General features: G+C 52.0%; 1 protein-coding gene across 5 annotated transcripts in view; it reads left to right on the forward strand.

Annotated features, from left to right (window-relative positions):
* GSN (gelsolin) overlaps window positions 1-20,834 on the forward strand; it is a 49,057-nt gene that overhangs the window by 15,244 nt on the left and 12,979 nt on the right. For 3 of the 5 annotated variants that reach the window (XM_090274660.1, XM_090274659.1, XM_090274657.1), the window contains 5 exons: window positions 11,434-11,638; window positions 12,356-12,510; window positions 17,266-17,427; window positions 18,903-19,052; window positions 20,169-20,258. In XM_090274660.1, the coding sequence (XP_090130786.1) occupies window positions 11,443-11,638; window positions 12,356-12,510; window positions 17,266-17,427; window positions 18,903-19,052; window positions 20,169-20,258 (753 nt within the window). In that variant the 5' untranslated portion in view covers window positions 11,434-11,442. Of the gene's footprint in view, window positions 1-9,808; window positions 9,961-10,042; window positions 10,082-11,433; window positions 11,639-12,355; window positions 12,511-17,265; window positions 17,428-18,902; window positions 19,053-20,168; window positions 20,259-20,834 lie in introns of those variants that run through there. The other 2 variants (XM_090274656.1, XM_090274658.1) reach the window with 2 other exon arrangements.

Genomic DNA, 20,834 nt, shown 5'->3' on the forward strand with positions numbered 1-20,834 from the left:
GAAGTCCCCCCCCTGTCCTGCTGGCTTCAGTGTCCCCAGGGGTGAAAGGAGATGTTGGGCTCTGGTAGGTGATTTCCAGTCCAGGCTGAGCTTCAGAATCCCAGGTTCCCGGGCCCCACCCCAACCCACAGACTCCGACGTGGGCGTGGGGCCTGGAGCTCCCCAGGTGATTCTGTGCACACCAGATCTGCAGAGTGTTTGGGAACGAGGCTGCTTGAGGCTACTACGGGCTGGGCCTCAGAGTGGTGGCTCAGCCTGACACTCCACTAACTCAGAGGGCCACTTCTTTGCTGAACGCTTCGTCAGAGTGGTACACAGGAAGTGCACAGGCTTTTCTCTTTTAAACAACTTTGTTGAAGTATCATTTAAGTAAGTTGTCAAAGTAAATTTATGTATAATTTATATACATAAATTCACCTGGTTAATTAATTCAGTGATTTTTAATACATGTACAGAGTTGTGCCTCCAGTCCCACAATTCAGTCTGAGAACATTTCCATGACCCCTGAAAGGTGCCTGCACCTGCTTGCTGGCAATATCCATCCCCACCCCATAGCTTGTCACGAATCTCCTGTCTTTCTGAATGCTCAGACCTGTGTGCACCCTGCAGCATCTCCCTTTCTGGCTGTGTGACCTCTTGTAGATTATTGCCCCTCTCTGAGCCTTGGAGTTCTCCTTAGTAGGAGAGGGAATACTGTTTATATTGTTTGAATTTTGTGAATGTGATGGAGTATATGCTGTATAGTAGGAGCTGGGGACGTGGGACATCTGTCCCAGGCACTGGGCTAAGCACCTTATTTCCCACAACAGCTCTTATTAGGTGAGTGTTAATATCATATCTGTTTTAGACTTAGAGAAACCGAGGCATTGAAAAGGGAGACCACTTTTCCCAGGTTGCATAGGTAATGGTGGGTAGGGTTGGGAGTCTGCCCCAGGGCCTGCCTGCCTTAACTATTCCACTGCAGATGGGAATCATGGCTCGAGGGACACCATTTGAGGACCCAGGGCAAGGGTATGGCACACAGTTTCAAGGAATAGGACCTGATACAGTGGACATGGGGTTTAAAAGATAGTGTGTAGTACAGAGTGCATATCATGTAATAGATGTGACCTGGTCCATGGAGCATGATCCAAGGAATGAGTGACATGGGACACAGTACATGGAACATGCATCAGAGTAGACACACAGGACAAGGCTTGAGGAGTGCAGGACCTGGTATAGGGCCCAGAGAGCGTGGCCTATGGAATGCTGGGTATGGTACAAAGTATGTGATGCAGGGACGTGGTACCCAGGGTATAGCGCTTGGGATTCAACAATGGGGCACAGGGAGACCTTTTCCATGTCAGTGCCCACGGCCCCAGCACGCAGTGGCAGGAGCCAATTTTCTCTTTCCACAAAGGCCTGTCTGTGTTTTGCCTCCTCCTCCCTGTCTCTTTGGATGCCAAAGAGTGGGTGTGTCCTAGAGGACTGGGGCCCAGAGTTCCTCCCACCACCCTACTTGCTCAGACAGGGGTCAAGGCTTGGGGCCAAGACTGAAGCTCAGGAAGAGCCTGCCAGACCCCAGATCCTGTCGCTCAGAGGCAGCTGTGAGCACCAGCGCTGGCCAGCCAGAGCCGAGTAATTTTCCTGTGAGCCGTGTTCCCTCCTGCTCCCCTCCTTGGCTGCTGCCGCTGGCTCTGAGCGCTGCATTCCAGTGCTTCGGGGAGAGAGTCAGCCTGCTGTTGGGGCGGAGGTGCAGAGAGGAGGCAGCTCTTAGCAGGCTGGTGGCTCCTGAGCCCTCCCAGCATCTGGCACTCACTCCTTTATCTTCTCACCTGCACAGGAGTCCCCAGTAGCCTAATGAGCTGAGGCTCGGAGAGGCCAAGAGCTTGCCCAAGGTCACACGAAGTCAGAGGCAGAGCCGAGGCTAGACCCCAGCTCTCCTAAAGGCAGGACACTGAGGATGTATAGCGGCAAGGTTAGGTGGCACAGAGGCTGCTGTTGGGGGGCGAGCAGGTGATGAGGCTGCAGGAGCACATGGGCAGCGCAAGGGCCTTAAGTGCCAAGCTGGAGAGTCCTGTCTGCCTTCAGTATGTGCTGGGGGCCGTCGAAGGGCCTGAGCAGGGAATAATGCCATCTCCAGGGATAATAGAGAGTCGAAGGCAGGGAGGAAGCTGGTGAAGTAGTTTCAGAGGAAAGATGGGGCCCCAGAACCAGGACAGTGGCTGGGTGGTGGGGGCGGGAGTGTGTAGGGTTGCAGCTCTGGCCTCAGGCCTATGTGCAGTCCTGGTGGGATGACCATGGGTAGGCCCTGCCTCTGAGAGTGTCCCTGGGGGTTCTGGAAGCACCCAGAGGAACAGGCACTTGGAGGGTGACGCTGGTGACTGGAGGTGTGGCCAGGAGAGGACCTCGGGAGAGAAGACAGCACTGTTCCAGTGCCCTGCTGGTGCCAGGCGCTGGGTTCTGTGTGCTGGATCGCAGTTAATTCTTCCAGCTAGATGCAGTTGTCCTCTGACCTGGGAAAGGGACAAAAGCATTCTGGTACCATGCTTCTGTTTATATTTAAGAGGGGAAAGTACTATAAAAACCTATTAAAAGGAAAAGGGTTAGTAACAATAAAAAAATATCTTTGAATCTCTGAAAGTTCTATTGAACTTAAGAATTTGAGAGCTTTGCAAAGAAATTCTAATCATGCTATAGCATGTGGGCTTTTTCTGTAACTGATTTTTACCACTGTGCTGGCAAGCCTGTGACATCATCTTGCCATTCAATACCCAAGGACACAGGCTCAGAGAGGTTGAGTCACTTACCCAGGGTCATCCAAGTAGTAGGTGACAGGGCTGGGATTGGATGGTGACTCCAAAGCCCTTGTTCTTTTGGATGGGGCAGACCAGAGGAAAGGGGAGTGTATCCTCAGGAGAGACTCGTGGAGGGGGTGGCATGAAAGGTAGGCCCCTGAGGTGCTGGCTCAAGGCCCTCTCCTGAGATGCCTCCCCAGCACCAGCACCAGCCAGCACCCTGGGTCTCTGGGCCTTGGCTAGGACCCTTCAGCACCACCCCCCTTTCTTTGGATGCAGGGACACAGAAGTAGAGGTCAAGGGTGGGTATGCAGACCAGTGGCCTGTATGTGTGCACAGCCTGGACACATGGTGGGGGCTCATCTTTGGATGTCATGGTTACTGAGCACCTGCAGTATGTCAAGCACGGTGCCCAGGACTCCCATACACCCCTCAGGATAGAAGTTGTCACCCCATTCTACAGAGGAGGAAATTGGAACTCTGCAGAAGGGCCACTTGCCACGTCCAAATGCACCCCAGATATTCCCTTCATTCTCTTGGCTAGGAGGTCACGCACCCCTCGCCCTGTTGGTCATTCTTGGCATCCTGAGCTTAAAGAGGCTCAGCCCCCTGCTCCTGGGGGAAGGAAACTGGTATTTTTTGAAACATCTGTTTTATGCCAGGCATGGTTCTAGGATCTTCCACATTTATGGTCTCATTCAGCCCTTTCTACTTGCCTTCAGGAAAGGCATTTGAACCTCAGTTTTATACCTAAGGAACTTCAGTCCCAGAAAGAGAAACTTACCCAGGCCCCTTTGTAGGTACAGGCTCTGTGCCCAGCTCCATGCTAAACCCCAAATATATTTTATCTTATCAATTCCCACAAGAGCCCTAGGAAGGGTGTATAACCCCCAGATGAGGACATGGAGGCTCAGAGAGCAGAAGCAACTTGCTCAGACCACACAGTCAGAAAGTGGTAGGTCAGGGACTGATACCCAGATTTTCCTGGCCAGGGCTTTTTCCACAGTCAGGCACATTGTTTTTCCCCTTCTTGGAAAGCCCTTCCGCTGTGGCGCGGGGAGCTGCCTCCCATGGCTGCTGCTCATTCCAGCTCTGGCCGGGACTTCTTAGGCCCTGTCTTCCCGGGAGGTTTGCTGCTGGAGACGCTGCGCCGTCTTCTACTGGTCCTGTGGCCACAGCGCCTGCACGTGGGCCTCCGTGTCCTGCTGCTGGTTTGTCTGTGCCTGGGCTCTCCTGCTGGTGGGCTACAGGGGGCCAGAGGGGCGAGGATAGTTGTTTGTCGCTCCTTACAGCCCAGGTGCTGGCCCGCGCCTGCCAGGACCAGCTCCTCCCACAGAGAAGGGGAGACAGAAGGTGAAGTGGGCCCTGGCAGGCAGGGCGCTGGGCTTGTACCCATGGTCAAATCTGGTCGCTTCCAGGGCACGGAATCGGGAAGTGGTGGGGCCTGGCCCCCTCTGAATGTCCTGTTCTGGCTCTCGGCACTAGGTGGGGTTGCCTCCGGAGGCTGGGAACAAGCCAGTGGCTTCGATCCCTGGGATAGTTAGTTTCCTGGAGGTGACTTCAGCCAAGCCCCACTGGCCGAGTCCCCAATGGATGTCTACATCCAGGACAGACTGTGCTGACATAGAAATCTAGCTGGCCCTTCCAGTGAGCCCTGTCATGTCATGGAGGCAGGCCTGAGCTTTGGCCTGGTCATCAAGAGACCTGGGTTCTCGGTCTGCTCTGCCAGGTACTTGCATGTGATTCTGAGAAGCCACCCTGTGGTCCTTGGTGTCATCACCTCCAAAGAGAAGATGGACTAATGAACGTGCTGCTAATGAGTCCTGCTTTGTGCAGTGTGCTCCAGCAATCTCGCTCCAGGGCTCCCAACTGTCCTGCAAGTGGGCATCCCTATTTACAAACAAGGGACCCAAGGCTGAGAGAAGGACAGTAACTTGCTCCACGTGACACAGCCCAGACCTGAACTCAAGAATCTCACTGTGGCACCTGTAACCTTTCTCCTGCCCCACTTGCTCTTATGTAGCAAGCCAGTGCTGAACGAAGGCCTCCCCAGAGAAACCAGACAGTTCAAGAAAAAAGGGACTCACTGTTGGGGAGCTCCTGCTGTGTGCCAGGCCTTGGGCCTCCTCACTGTCCTGTGAGCTACAAATCATCCTCCTATTTTATAGATAAGGAAACTGAGGCCCTGAACGTAAGTCCACAGGGCTCTCCAGGCCTCACTGAGGCCCTGCCAGTTTCACTGGGTATCATGACTGGTTGTCCCTGTTAACTGACCATTGTCCCAATTAGCAAAATTCCGGCCAGAGGGATGGGTGTTCCCATGAGGACCCAGAGAACAGCAGTGATCCAGAAAGCAAATAAGCTTTGAGAGGGCTTCCCATGAGTGCCGGCTTCTGGGAAATCAAGAACAACAGTGTTTGGGGTGAAGAGAAAAGAACAGGGCGGTGTCTCCTAGGCTGGCCAAGGCCTTTTGTACACGGTGGCCAGGGGTGGAGGGTGAGGTCATCTCCTCCAGACTCTGGTAGCTGCCCCGGGAGGCCCAGAGAGACACAGAAACTAGCCTAAGGCCTCAGAGGGAGCAAAGCTGGAGCTGGCTGTGGGGATCCTGGGACAAACGACAGGGGAGGGACGTGAGCTGTACAGCTCCTTCCTGGGGCAGACACCAAAAAGCTGCCTACTGTCTGTGTGGCACTGGGAAAGAACCAGGAGCACCCAAGATCCGAGGTTAAGAGGACATCTGAGGTGTAGAGAAGGGAAGGGACAGGGATGCGCTTATATAGTGAGTGGTGGCAGAGCCAGGCTGCCTCCCAAATCACAGGAATATACCTGACCTGAGTGCCCATGAGTGGCATAGAGTGTAGGTGCCACAGTCCATCTTTCACTCAGTGGCCACAGCCTGGGGGTCCTCCTAGGACATGCCTTTGTCCTGGGTGCTTACCCAGGGGTGTGGAGGGCTGGAGGCTTTCCTGATGTGGCCTCCTGCCCTGACCTGGGAGGTGTGGTGGGGACGGCTGCTCCAGAGACTCCTGGCTGCCAGGCTTGGCTGGGGCTTGACTGGTTTATCAACTATAACCCTTTACCCGGAAAGGCACTGTTGCTCCCTGCCTAGGCCGGACGGTGCCAGGAAGTCCTGCTTGATCTCCCCAGACTGGTGGGGACAGGAGCCAGCCACACTGCGTTTGAGTCTCAGCAATGCCTCTTACTAGCTGAGAGACCCTGAGCAAGTGACTGGACCTTCCTGAGTGTCAGTTTTCCCGTATGTAGAATGAGAACTTTAAAAACTCATTTCCCTGGTTGCTGTGAAGAGACTGAGTCTTGGACCCCCTACCCTCTTCCTTCCCTCTCTTCTCCCAGAGATGTCTGGGCCCCGAGGAGGGGTGGCATGCTACTACTGGTGGTGGCGGTGCCCCCTGCAGGCCAGGGGCCCTGGACAGTCAGATTCAGAAGGACTTGTAGAGGTGACGTAGTCAGTGCCATTTTCAGATGGGAGACCTGATGCTCAGAGACATGTAGGCTCTGGATGTGGTTGCACAGCCAGTATCTGGGAATGTTGGAGCTGGACTAGCACAGGGGCCTACCCCATCTTTTGCAGTGGAGACCCCGAGGCCCAGAGGAGGATAGTGACTTGCCCAAACTCACCCAGGAAATCAGTGGCAGAGTCGGGCCTAGCACTGGGGCCTCTTCTTTTCTACCGAGGAATCTTTCTCCTACACTCAAGTCCACCCCCCTACCCCTGAACTCACATCATCTTTCAGTCTCCACCATCACTGCCCTGTAGTGAGAGTCCCCAGGCTGTGGGCTTTTCGAGGGCAGGGCCCAGGGCCTGTTCACCGGGTCTTCAGTGCCTAGGGCCCAGGCCCCAGAGCTATGAGGTCTGCAAAGCTGCAGGGCCTTTGTGATCATTAACCTGAGAGCCAGCGACCCTGGGCTGCTTCTCAGACCCCTGGGGCCAAGGCCAAGCCAGGCAGCCCTCTGTTAATCACCAACTGAGGAGGTCAGGGCCTCGCTGCTCTAAGAAGGGGCTCTAAGAAGGGACGGCACAGTGGTCTCTCTGGGGTCTAGGGTGACAAGGAAAGTTCTTCCTACTTGTTTGGATTTTCCAAATTGTCCAATGAGCAGGAGTCACTTTAAGCATATTTTTTAAAGGTATTATTTCTAGGCCAGTGTTTTGTTAAAAACAAAAAAACAAAACCACCACATTAGATACATACTTGTAAATTGTTTTTGACCAACCCTGCAGCAAGTTTTTTATTTTAAGCAAGTAGACTGAGGTATAATTTACATACCATGACAATTCACCCCATTGTAAGCGCACAGCACTCTGAATTTTAGCACATTTTTCAGTTGTGTAATCACCACCATGATCCAGTGTTAGAGGCTTTTATCACCCTCACATGTTTCCTCCCGTTTGAGAGAGAAATTCTCTTCTTCATTCCTTTCACGCAAACTGCCTTAACAGTTTGCTGTTTGCCTTCCTTGACTTTTTAGGGATGTATGCAAAAACAGATATCCTTATACAAAAGAGGAAAGGAGCCAAGAGTTATACAATCTGCTTTTTGCCCTTGGAGGTCCCTCCGTGGTTATTGAGTGCCTACTGTGTGCCAGGTCTGGCTCATTGTGTTTTCACAGCTGCAGAGTGGGCCATTGTATGGTGGCCCTGTAATTTATTTAACCGGAAATTTGGGTCCCTTCCAGTTTTCCTCAAACAATGCTGCAGTGAACATCCTTGCACTTATATTTTTGTGTCCCTTTGTAAGTAATTCTGAAGAAAGTGGATCTGTGGTTGCATTGTGTGTTTTCAATTTGGATAATCAAATTGCTATCCAGAGAGGTGACAGCTTGTTTATGCTTCCATCAGAGCATATGAGAACTTTGGGGTTTGCATAATGCGCCAATCTTCCAAAATGCCTAAGGAGAGGGAAGGGCTCTCTGAATCTAGGCCCTAGCAGGCCCACTGCAGGCTCCGCAGGCCCTGAAAACTCAGCATCTCAGCTTGTTTATGCTTCCATCAGAGCATATGAGAACTTTGGGGTTTGCATAATGCGCCAATCTTCCAAAATGCCTAAGGAGAGGGAAGGGCTCTCTGAATCTAGGCCCTAGCAGGCCCACTGCAGGCTCCGCAGGCCCTGAAAACTCAGCATCTCTCTGTGACTACCCTCCCCCGACCCCAGACAGGGACTCCTCCACATGGCACGTGGGTCCCTGTGACTCCTGCTGCCCTCCCACCTCATCTCTTGCTCCCTGTGTTTCGGACTGGACCCCTCCACTCTTGGCTGCCCGTGGCCCATGTTTGCTTACCCTTTGCCCATGCTACTCCCTCTCCGAAAATGCCTTTTCTTCATCTCCCTCCTCCCTGTCCTTCAATGCCCAGGTTACAAGTCCCTTTCTCCACAAAGTCTTCTTAGAATCCTTACTATCTGGAATCATCTTCACTCTGTGTGTGTTCCCTGAGCCCTTTATCTGCCCCACAGACCCCAGTAAGCAGAGGGAAGTTGAGGAGGATGGAGGGCGAACTTGAGCCTGGTTAGACGGAAGCTGGGTTCCAGGAGGCGCTGGGATGGGCGACTACAGCTGTGGGGAAGGGGGATGCGAACTCCCGTTTACCTGGTCGTCAGCCAGGCCGTGTTCACACACAGAGACTGACTTAATCCTCAGCCACTGAACTGCCCCATTAGGGCATCTCCTGTAAGGAGACGAGGTGACGGAGGCAGAGGAAAGGAAAATAACTTACACACAGTGGAGGTAGGAACCAAAGCCACAGGCCTCCAACCCCCCAATTCTCTTTCCTGTCATCTCACTGAGCTGTTGGGAGAGGGGGAGTTCTGGGATGCAAAGAGACCTCGGAAATGGAGAAGTTGAGTCCAGTAGGGTGGTGGGAGGAAGCGGAGAGGGGTTGGTGGGACTAGGGGAGTCTGAATCACACTTCTAACCCAATGACTGTGCCTTGGGAGTGGAAGGGTGGAGGAATGGGAAGGGGGTCTAGGAGTGGGGAAAAAACTTAAAGCCTTGTCTTCTCAGGGGGGAGCCAATGGATAGGACCTAGAACCACCCCCTCAAAAAAAAACAAGACAAAATTAAAAAACTGAGAACAACTACAAGAAGCAATAGGCGGTGTTACTTATGAAGGTAAACCCTGAAATCATCAGCCAAAGGGGGTGATAGAAGTGGTTGCCCCTGGGGAGCAGTAAGTGGGGTTGAGAGGGAACAACTTTGTACAAATACATTAAGTCTTGATAAAAATAAACATTTTAAAAAGAAAAACTTTTTTGATTGTCCAATCACTGTTCTTTATACCTGAAACCATATACCGAAGAAAAAGGAATAAAAACTTTTTAAAAAGAAGGAAAGAAGGGGTGGTCTTGACTTAAGTAAAACCTGCAGTTGCAGGAGGTAAGAGGTCTGCCTGCCCCTTCCTGAGTCCTGTTGGCTCAGGGGTCCAGTCTGCCCCTAGCGGGTGGCAGCTGCCTGCTGTCTAGGTGGACAGGCCACCCCAGAGGACCTGGGTTCAAATCCTGCCTGTACCATTTCCTAGTGGTGTGCAGGTTGATTGTGTATTCTGCACGCAGTTTTCCCCTCTGTAAGATGGGGCTGTCCCTACAGCCGCTCTCTAAGGATAAAGATGTTACCATGCATGGAAAGCCTTCAATAAATGCTGGAGACGTTAGGTGTGGATGCGGCAGGGGTCTTGCGTGGGTCACACGGGAGGCTAAGCAGGTCTTCCTGCCTTTCGTGAATGCGCCCATTTAGTGTGCACAGAGTTAGTGTCTGCTGTATGCCAAGCTCTGTGCCTGGTCTCCGCCCCCCTGAGCTGGGGGGTAGGGTGGGGAGGTAGGGGTGGCCGCACCCAGTCGGGTCGTCCCGGTCCCGGTGGGAACCCCGATATCTCCAAAATCCAGGCCAGGTCCCCGCCCCTGCCTGGCCCCGCGGGGCTCGGCCCTGCCCCTCGCCCTCCTTGCGGGGCGGTTCCCGCTCAGGCGGGATGGGCCAGCGGCTACTTAAGGTCGGCGACTGGGAGGCCGCGGCTGCCGCTGGGTGTCCTGCAGTCTTCACAGCCATGGCTCCGCAACGCTCCGCGCCCGCGATGCTCGGCGCGCTGGTCCTGGCGCTGTGCGCGCTGTCGCCGCCGGCCACTGCGGCCGCCGCGTCTCAGGGGGCGGCCCCGGCACCGGCGACCCAGGGGCGGGTGAGTGCCCAGGGGGCCCGGGGGCTCCCGGAGTAACTCTCTATTATAAGTTCTTGCAGATACAGCACTAGAAAAAGGGGAGTAATTCAGGTCTAGAATGGAAAAACTGTTTTGTTGCTTTGTAAGTATCTCTGGCTGCCTCCGGGGCTCCCGTGGATGGGGGTGGGAGCCTCGGGACCTGGCTGCTTCCCTTCCCGGAGGCTAACCACACCTTGGCCGGATTTCTTTTTCCTCATAGCTTCTGATTTCTTACCCGTCCCTGCCGCCTGATTTCCCCTCATTCTCGTCTAGTGTCTCTTTCCCTCTGCCTGATTTCTCTCTTTCCTGCTTCTCAATTCTTCCATTTCAGATTTCTCTTTTTCCTCTGATTTCTCTCTCCCTCTGCACTATTTTCTCCCTCTGCCTTGTATGATCTCATCCCTGCCTGCTTATCATCATTACGGTTGTTTATTTTCTCTGTCACTTCTCTGTTGCCCTTTTGTGTCTCTCCACCCCTCTGCCTGAGTTCTCTCTGTCTGGTTTCTCAACCCCTCCCCCCAGATCTGTTCTCCGGCCAGGTGACCTGTGCCTGCTCATTTCTGCCCTTTGGCCCCAGGCTAACAGTCCCACTCTGCTCCATCTCGAACCCTCCTGCATGTCCTTTCCTCCATCTTTGACCAAACACCTTGTCTCCAACAGGCTCCCGCAGACCCTGGCTGCATCCTCTCTGCCTTTTCCAAGAAATGGAATTTGGGGGTGGGGTGCTGGGGGGGCAGGAGGGAGGAGGCAGACAGCTCAGGAGGCCTCTTGGGCTAAGTCTTTTAGACCCTCCTTGGGGGTGCGGTGGGGACATGGATGGGGCGTGGGAAATCTCCCCACTTCTAAGAGCAAAAGCAAACAAGTTGTGCGATGTTGGGCCAGTCTCCTCCCCTCTTTGGGCCTCAGTTTCCCTATCTGCAGAATGGGGTTGAATGATGAGCTCTCTTAGGACCCTTTTAGTTCTAAGAGCCACTGAGGATGCTGGAAGGGAACATATTGAACCCCTGGGGACCCCCAGATTTACCATTTCCATCTGAGGGGGTCTCCCCGCGTTCCCAGAGTTCATGTTCTTAGAGCCTGGGGCAATTCCTTCTATACCATTTCCTAGCTGGGGGTCTTTGGCAGAGTCGCTTCGCTGCTCTGTCGCTCAGCTTTCCCAACCAATTGGCACTAAGAAGGGAAGAAAAGAGGTAGCACCCTTTGTCCCCCCATCACTGGAGAGCTGAGTAGGAGAGGCAGATGCTTGGCCAAGGACAGGGTTTGGACCCTAAACTCTGCCCTGCTTGCTCTCTCATCAGACAGGGCTTGTAGAAGGGTTAGACTTGCCTTGGGGGGTGGGGAGAGTCAGAGGCTCAAATGAGATGCTCTTGGTGCTGGAAAGCACCCTCCCTCGCGCCCCGGGGTCTCTCCCTGCCGGCCTCTGGCCCTGCTCATGCTCTGCCCTGTCTCTTCCAGCCCAGCAGCATGGTGGTGGAACACCCCGAATTCCTCAAGGCAGGAAAGGAGCCTGGCCTGCAGATTTGGCGTGTGGAGAAGTTCGACCTGGTGCCTGTGCCCCCCAACCTTTACGGAGACTTCTTCACAGGTGACGCTTATGTCATCCTGAAGACGGTGCAGCTGAGGAATGGAAACCTGCAATACGACCTCCATTACTGGCTGGGTGAGGCCAGACCCCACCCCCATAAAGCACAGCCCTTTGAGATGTGGTTTCCAGACAGCCCCATGGGAGCTAAGTGACTACTGAGCATCAAGTATATGCTAGGCCCTTCTCTGGGGATTACAGCTCCCCAGGCTCCAGAGCCAGCCTGCTTGAGTTCGGAGCCCAGCTCTGTCCTTTGGCAAGTCACTCAGTGCCTCTATAAAGTGGCCATGTTGGTAGCACCCACTATCTCATAGGGGTGTTGTGAGGGTTAAACGAGTTAAAGTTAGTGTGACACTCAGAGGTGACTTGGGGACTCTGGGCCCCCTCCATAACTTCCCTGGCCTAGCTCCAGCCATGCCCCAGTTTACCTTTCAGAGGTGCAAGCCTGGCGTTGCTGCCACAGCTCTGCTGTGTGACTTTATAAGTCCTGCCCCCTCTCTGAGTCTGTTTCCTGATCTGAACTGATGCACAGCAGGGTTGAGTGAGTGCAGGGAACAGGTAAGGGAGGAGAATGTAGGGGGATATGTTGGAGCTGGAGGACTCTTAGAGACCATTGAGTCCGGCCCCCGTCTTCCCATTATACAGATGAATTAACTGAGGCTCGTGCAAGGCAGGGGCTTGCCCAGCTTCTACCGTCAGGCCAGCCAGCACGGTGCTGGGGGCTCTGGACTCCTCCTCCATAGGAGGCTGGGACTTCTCTGGAACCCAGGCTTACGCCGCTCTGATGTCCCCTAGGCAATGAGTGCAGCCAGGACGAGAGTGGGGCGGCTGCCATCTTCACCGTGCAGCTGGACGACTACCTGAACGGCCGAGCTGTGCAGCACCGTGAGGTCCAGGGCTTCGAGTCAGCCACCTTCCTCGGCTACTTCAAGTCCGGCCTCAAATACAAGGTGGGTCCCCGGTGGCAGGGACAAATGTACCACTGAGAAGGCTCACTCGGGCCCAGTCTCCTTTCAGCCTTGTGGGGCCATGTGGGCAGATAGGTCAGAGCACGGGCTTTGCAGTTGGCCAGCCCTAGGTTTGAATCCTGTACCCTTCCTACTCTGTGACCTTGGACAAATCACACTTCCTCTCTGAGTCTCTGTTTCTTTATCTTAAAATGAAGAGAAGAAAATTCCCTATCACTTTACAGGGTTGTCTTTCTAGCTACAGCAGAAAGGGGTGAGTCATGGGTGGAAACTCAGCCACTCACTTGTCCTGGCCTTGGGCCTAGTCCTGTTTCTGCACCCCTTAGTTCTTGCCCCCTGCCAACAAAGGGTTCCATGTTAGGTATTTAAAAGGGTGCCCTTGATCACATTCCTCTTCCTGTTCATTAGAATCCTCCTTGAACTTGAATTCTAAGGAGTCTGAACCAACACAGATCTCTCCTCCAGGCCCCAGCCAGGTAGAGCTGAGCAAAATCAAGCCGGGAGCCCTGAGAGGCTGTGCCCTAATATGCTGTGTGCCTTTTGGCAAGCCACTTGGCCTCCCTGAGCCTCCCTTTCTTCTTTGGGTACATGAGAGCCTGTTATACCTGCCCTTCAGGCTTTGGAGAGGATTTGGTGAAGGTGTAGCTGGAAAATGCCTTGCAAGGGGCTTGGCACCTCAGAAGGTCTCAGGAAAAGCTGGAGTTTTGCAAAGCTGAGGTTCTCTTTGGTCAGGATAGAGAGGGGATCACAAGCTTTGATAGCCAGATGGACCTTAATGTTAGAGTCCAAATCTCTTATTTTCAGGGATAGAGGGGAAACCAAGGCACAGAGTGATTAAGCAACTAGCCTAGGGTAACACAGCAAGTCAGTCCCAGAGGTGGGACCAGAACCCAGATCTCCCAGCATTCTTTTCACTACACCAACCTATCTCTCAAGCCAAGTCTGTATCGCTGAAGTGTGTGATTTTATGGAAGTCATTGTCCCTCTCAGGGACTCAGGGCCCTTTTTGTCAACAGGGTGATGACCCCGTCTGCCCAGTGAGGCACAGGGAACTGGATGATGGGAACGTGCTAGTGAGGCTGAGATAGTAAAGGACAGGGTGTGTCCTGGGAACGGGGCCTCAGCCCCAGGCTGGGCGGAGCTGGGCTGGATTCCCTGGAGCTCACCAGCGCCCCCTTTCTGCCGGTTCACACGTGCCCACAGCTCCTCCTGCAGAGCTATCCAGCTCTATCTTCTTCCTAAGTCCCATTCTGGGGCTGTGGTACCTTGAAGAAGGAGAGGTGAGAAGGTTGGAACCCTGACCTAAAGAAGTACCTGACCTTCTTGCAGCTGCTGGAGCAGGAAGTGGATAGAGCAGATTGAGGTTCTGGTCCCAAGGCCACCCCTCTAACTGCGAGGCTTTGGCTAGTTGTGTGCCTCTGGGTGTGTGCTCTCTCACACATTCCCCGTTTGGGATTCATTCAGCAAACATTTATTGATTACGTAACAAGTGCCTCCGTATTGTTGCTGTTGTGTGGACAAGGGAAGCAACTTGCACAGCTGGTAAGAGACGGAGCCTAGGTGTGAAGGGCTAGCATGGAGCTGGTTCAGTGTGGACATTTCAAGGTTCCCTGGTCTGTGATCTTAGCTCAGATCAGGCTTAGGAATCTGCATGTTTAGCAAGCCTCTCCCCCCTTCTGGGGGTTCTTCCAGGATGTTCTTGGGCCATAATCTGAGGAATGGGTTCCCAAGCCAGGCCCAGATTTGAGACTTCAGTCCTGAAATTTCCTGGCTCCTGATACAAATGTGAGATCCCAGGCTGGTCATGTTTTCCACCTTCTGCAAGCCCTTGGGCTGCCCCCGCACTTGGCAGGCTCAGCCTAGGGTTCTCGGCCTGGAGCCCTCATCAATTATACATCCCCAAGGAGCAGAGCTTGTTATGCAAGACTTGTTCCTGTGAAAGCCTGCACCTCAGAGCCAATTCTGTCCTCTGGTGTGAGAAGGGGCAGGGAGGGGACAGGAGGTACTAGAAGGGGCTGTCACAGGGCCTGGTTCATCTTGTTCTGCAAGCCCCAAATCCTTTTTGAAAAAGTCACTGTGCTTTCAGAATCCATTGATCCCTCCTCCTCCTCCTCTTCATTTTCCTTCTTCTTTTTCTTCTTTCCTCCCTGACTTCAGACAGAACCCTAGAGACCCCTTGGGGCTGGGTTATTTGAAACCTTTTGTTCAAAGAGAATCTGGGCCAATTGATACTGGAAGACCCTGGCCTCAAGGAACACAATGGGAACTCCCAGCCTCAATCACTCGTTTTTCTTTGTTTGATAAACAGTTTAACATTTAAAAAATGTAAACCTTTATATATATTTTCCTTCCTCTGACTACAAGAATGATACAAGCTTATTGTAAAATGTCAAACATTATAGGAATATAGATTTTCAGAAGTAAAACCCCCCATGAGTCTACTTTTAGAAACTTACACTGAATGGTGGATAATGTCTCTCTCTATGTGAACATAAAGATATGTATATTCATAGAGATACAGAACTATCTATATATATATGATATGTGTCATCACTTTAATTTGGAAAGTGGCTTCTAAAACAATTTATCCCATTAAGTTTTGTTCAAATAATTTGAGGCTAGTTTCTACCCCTGTAATGATTAGACCATACAAAGTAATAAGTAATCCTAAAGATTATAGTACAAATAGTAACAAATAGTAAATATTTCAAAAAATTCCTGCACCGTGCATTTGTAGATCTACTGTTTTCTAAGAGCTTTCTTTTATTATTTTGTTAACTTGTCTCTTCAAGTCTAATTTCTTCTTAGATCAGGAAAGTTCATTAATCAGGAAATGCATGCCCACAATTATTAGAAATCAAGTATTCTTTTATTTTGTAAATCTATATACAGAGAATTTATTGGAACCAAAGTTTATGACAAAAAAAAAAAACTTTAAAAATGTTTCTGTTTTTTTAAAATAACAGACAAAAGGCATGCTTGAACAAATAAAATACTTTAGAGATGTATGAAAAAGAAGTTAAGGGTCCTTCTCTTCCTCCATTTCCTTTTCTCTGAGGAGTCCATGGAAACAGTCAAACTTTTCAGGTCCACTGCCCCTTTACCTCCAGTTGAATGAAGTCCCCAGGTCAGGGCTGCCCACAGACACTCGGGAATTACTGGGCTGGCAGCCTTGAGAGTGGCTGGGTCCCTGGAACAGTGAGCTTGAGGGTAAAACCCAACACTACCACCAACTAGTAAGATCCATGGGCCCTGGACTTAACTTGTTTGTGCCTCAGTTTCTTTGCCTGTGAAGTGGGGTAATGAGAATCTCCACATGGGGGCGTGTCAGCAGCACATTGCCTGTCCATAAAGCGGGTGCCCCAGCCCTTGGCAAGGACTTAGTGAGTGGCATCCCATTACCAGGTGAGCACAGGGCGGTTCACCTTTCCCCCCAAGCTGCCCTTCCTCATCTGCTCCCCAGCAGGAGGGCCATTGAAGCAGGGCAGGAGGAAAGGCCCTTTGAACACCTTGGCAACCCTGCTGAGCCCCAGAGGATGCTCTTGAAAGGTCTCATGCTGGTACCAAGAAAGGACACTAGGGGACGCTCCACTTGAAAAAAATACAGTATTCCCTCACCACGGGTATTACGTTCTAGACCCCCTCCCGCAATAGGTGAAAATCCGCGAAGTAGGAGCCTTACATTTTAGTATTTATATATATTTTAAGGCTTTATAAACCCTTCCCACACACTTCTAAACCGTTCGCAGTCCCTTATTAACCGTTCCCACTCCCTTATTAACCTTTTCCACACTTTTATAAACATCACTTATGTTTTTAAACATATTCTACACTCTTACACCTACGTGACTTTAACAACATATGTATACAGTACCGCAAAATCCCACGATATAGCGAAAAATCTGTGAGAAATAATTAAATATAGTATTTTTAAAAATCCCACGGGACAGTGAGGCCGTGATATAGAGAGGGACTACTGTAATTTCTACTTGAAAGACTGCTCTGAATGGTGGCTTGTTTCTGCCTCTCATCCTGGGTGACCCTAGTGACCTTCGCTCTAAGAAAGCATGATGTTGGGGGAAGAACCTTTAGATTCGGTCACACATGAGTTTGAATCCTAGCTTCAGCATTTACTCCCTGTGAGATCTTGGGCAAATCCCTCTACTTCTGGGCTCTATTTTTCTCATCTGTAAGATGGGGCTAATGACACCTGTCTCAGAGACGACACATGCAAAATGCCCAGCACTGTGTGCATTTTCGTTTCACAGACACTTCCATGTTGCTACTGTGTATAGACATAATAGGAGCCCAATGAGAACTTGCTCCTTTTGTCCCCTTGCTTTCATGTAGTCTGTGTGGCGAGGATCAGACTTGGCTTCATTCTGTAAAGTGAGGCAGCAAAGTGGGGCTGCATTTCTGGCTTTAGTGGAAGCCCTTCCTCCTCTACCCCCATGGAACCCTTTTCTTGAAGAATATCTTCAAAGACTAGAGTTCCTTAGAATATCCCCTGGGAAATGCTGGTTTTGAGAAAGTAACGTTTGCAGCTTTGTGACCCAGGGAAATGGCCCCAAAGGTCTTTGTTAAATTCAAAGAGGTGGCAGCAAGGTGGTATGGCATCTGCTGGAAGGCCACTAGTTCATAGGCCAGAATTTCCTTTAACTCAACGCTATTCCTTTCCCCATATCTGCTCCCCTGGACCCCACCCCGCAGACTGACACTGTCTCCTTGACCCAACAGAAAGGAGGCGTGGCATCAGGATTTAAGCACGTGGTACCCAATGAGGTGGTGGTGCAGAGACTCTTCCAGGTCAAAGGGCGGCGTGTGGTCCGTGCCACTGAGGTGCCTGTGTCCTGGGAGAGCTTCAACAACGGCGACTGCTTCATCCTGGACCTGGGCAGTGTGAGTCCTGCCCTGCCTCTTCCCAGGCCTGACTCTGGGGGGGCGGGCACACCCATGTTAGCACATGCAGACACAGACAGGGAAAGCCACAGGCACGGTAGCCCCATGCACACACGTGCTCTATACATGAGTCAGACACACCTGCAAAGCCTTGGGTAGAGGTGTGCCTGGGCTCATAGGCTCCCACACTATAGACTGAAGCCTGTCATGCTTGTGGGCACAGACCTCCTGCACAATGTATTCAGGCTTCGATTGACATGTAGGCTCCCTGATACCTTGTGTTCATATGCACATCTCATGTATCCTTTTACATATAGTCTCTCACTTAAAAATGCATGGCAGGCATGTGCAAAAACTAGTCTCTTGCCCACTGGGCATGGACATGGCCACCATTATGAATGCCTACACATGTAGATTTGGTGTGTTGTTCAAGGACCCTCATATGTATGTGTCATGTGCAGTTGCACATGAACACTTGTATATGGCAGTGTGTATGGGATGCACTTCCCCAGGCCCACCTTACAGATGTGTGATGCTTTGTACCCATTTCTCCCCAAATCCACGTGCCCTCATACCTGCAAACGAACATGGACAGACATTGCACTCCAACATCATGTATACACGTGGTGTAATGTCCATGCAAGTGCAGCACACACTTATTTAGTGTAAGCTTTTCATTAAGGTAGAGTGTGTGAATCCGGAGTGCACAGCTCTTTGGATTTCAGAAAGTGAACACACCGTGTAACAACACCTGGATCTAGAAACAACATCGCCAGGTCCCAGAGAGCCCCTCCTGTCCTCTTCCAGTCCCTTCACCCTCAAGGATAGACTCCACCCTGAACTCTCTCAATAGCACATAGTAGTTTTGCCTATTTTTGAACTTCATACACCTGGAAGCTTTCTATTTTATATTTGACTTCTGTGCAACGTTCTGCTTCTGAGATCCATCCATATTGTAGATTGACCAGTCTCCTTGCTCTACAGATTCGATTGGCTGGATATGCCACAAAGTATTTATATGCTTCCTATTGCTGATGGGCACTTGGGGTAGCTCCTGGTGAGGGGCTTTTACATGCGGTGCTACTCCGATGTCCTTACACAGGTGGACATCTGGATGCACTTCTGTTGGGTCCCTTTCTCGGGGAGGGATTGTTGGCTCATAGGATATCAATAGCCTGAGCATTAGTAGCTATGGCAAGGTGGTTTTCCAAATTGGTTGTACCAGTTTCCACTCTCACCAGCAGGCAAACGTTTTTATACACATGCTCTGTGCAGTTGTGTCTATGTAAAACACATACAACAGCCATGCACTCACACAACCTGTTGTACCCGAGTGATACTGCTTGTGCTTGGATGTGCGCATGTGCACGCCCTGCTGGCACACACTCACTCCATAGTCTCCTCCTTCCCTTATCACTGGGCAGGGCTCATAGGAAGGCTGGGACACTGCCTTACATGGAGTCCCTGTCTTACAGGATATATATCAGTGGTGCGGCTCCAACAGCAACCGATTTGAGAGGCTGAAGGCCACACAGGTGTCCAAGGGCATCCGGGACAACGAGCGGAGTGGCCGGGCCCAAGTGCACGTGTCTGAGGAGGGTGCTGAGCCTCAGGCAATGCTCCAGGTACTGACAGCCACATCCCGGGAGTGCAGGGTGGGCGCTGAGCATGGCGACAGGGTGCTCTTCACGTCCTTCCATTTCCGAGGCAAGTTTGAGTTGAATTTGCTTTGCTACCAAGCTGGCACTCTTTAGGAGGGGGGAAGAGCAGCTTCCCCAACAGCTCCCAGACTCCCCCGAGAGGTGGGCTGGAATCCACAACCTGGTGTGTGCTGGGGATGTGAGCTGCACCCTCCCGCGGGGAGGGCCAGATCCTCAAAAGGAGCTGAGGAAGAGGGTCTCAGCCTCTCTTGAGGACAAACCTGGTGCTGGAGCCAGGTCAGAAAAATACAACAGAAACCCAGTCCCCTCTTTTCTCTTCGACCACTCCTGGTAGTTTATGGCCCATTGAGTCAACTGCATGACGTGATTGTCAGTCATTTTGCTTTGTGAACATATCAATAGAGGCAACTCCACCAGGAAAGAGGGGACTGTGAGCTCTGCCCCATGCCACTTAGCTCCTGCATGGAGGTGTCGCGTTCTGGTTTCTAGGAAGAGTAGGAAGGCGAGTGTGAGGAGGAGGAGCCCGGACACAGCCGTGGCTTGGGAAGGGTAGTTGCTGGGGCTGTGGAGGCTAGGGGTGGCCAGAATGGAAGAGTGAAATAGGGAGCCGCAGGTTCAAATTCTGCTTTGCCACTTCATAGCTGGGTGCTATAAAGTCACTCCATCTCTCTGGACTTCTGTTTCCTCCTCTGTGAAACGAGACTGATAATTTGTGCCACCCAGCGTGGGTGTGAGCACCAAAGGGACTCCTTGGAGGCATGGGTCGGAAGGTGTGTTCATTAGCTGTGGTCCTCCTTCTTGGACGGCCTAGGGGGAGATGGTAGAGTAAGTATCTGAAGGACTGTCCTGAGGGCAGAGGAGCAGGGCTGATGTGGTTGAGCTCTGCACGCGAGAGACACGTGAAGAGATGCAGGATGTCTTTGGAGGGGTTTGTCCCCTAAGTGGAGGGTCACCGTGGATGCCCGTGTGGTCCCTGCCTGCCTGCGGAGGGGTCTCTGTCAGGAGCTTGGGCCCCTCCCTGGGGAAGGAGGCTGCTAGGAGCTCATGACCCCCCTTTTTCCCATCTCTCCGTCTCTGCAGGTGCTGGGCTCCAAGCCGACTCTGCCTGAGGGTACCGATGACACAGCGAAGGAGGACGCAGCCAACCGCAAGCTGGCCAAGCTCTACAAGGTGAGCCTCAGCTGTTCTGTCCCCTGGGGTCAGGGACAGGGCAGCGGGGGCTCAGCCTTCCTGAGCTCCTCTGTGTGGGACCCAGTTCTAAGCACGCTTGGGGGGCTGGGCTTCTGCATGTCCCCAGAGGACACCCATCATTTGCCTTCGCCTCCTGCACCGAGGACAGGGGAAAGCCATCAACTGCAGATGTATCTGTGTCATGCTCATCTGTGCGACTTGGCGGCGGGTGTCCTCTCTCTGGAACTCAGTTCCCTAGTCTGTAAAGTGGGGAGAAAGGCAGTCAAGTGAACTTTCCAGGATGTCTGGGAGTCCACAGAGAAAACTGACGGGAAAGTGTTTGGGGAAAAAAAGTACATGGGGAAATACTACAGAAATGGACCTGTGTTTGGAGGGCAGGTTGTGGTTAATGACTTTATTTATAATTTCCTCCTCGTGATTTTAAAGACTGAATTGAGGCTGCTGTTGAGCTCAGGCCCTCTGGCCTGTGTCACTGTGATGCTCGTGTTGTGACCTGGGCTTATTTGTGAAACAGAATGGGGCACAACTTTTCATAACCTCCAAAGAAAAACCACA

The sequence above is a fragment of the Furipterus horrens genome, unplaced genomic scaffold, assembly GCF_987537825.1.
Source record: "Furipterus horrens unplaced genomic scaffold, mFurHor1.1.pri manual_scaffold_4, whole genome shotgun sequence".
Taxonomy (NCBI): domain Eukaryota; kingdom Metazoa; phylum Chordata; class Mammalia; order Chiroptera; family Furipteridae; genus Furipterus; species Furipterus horrens.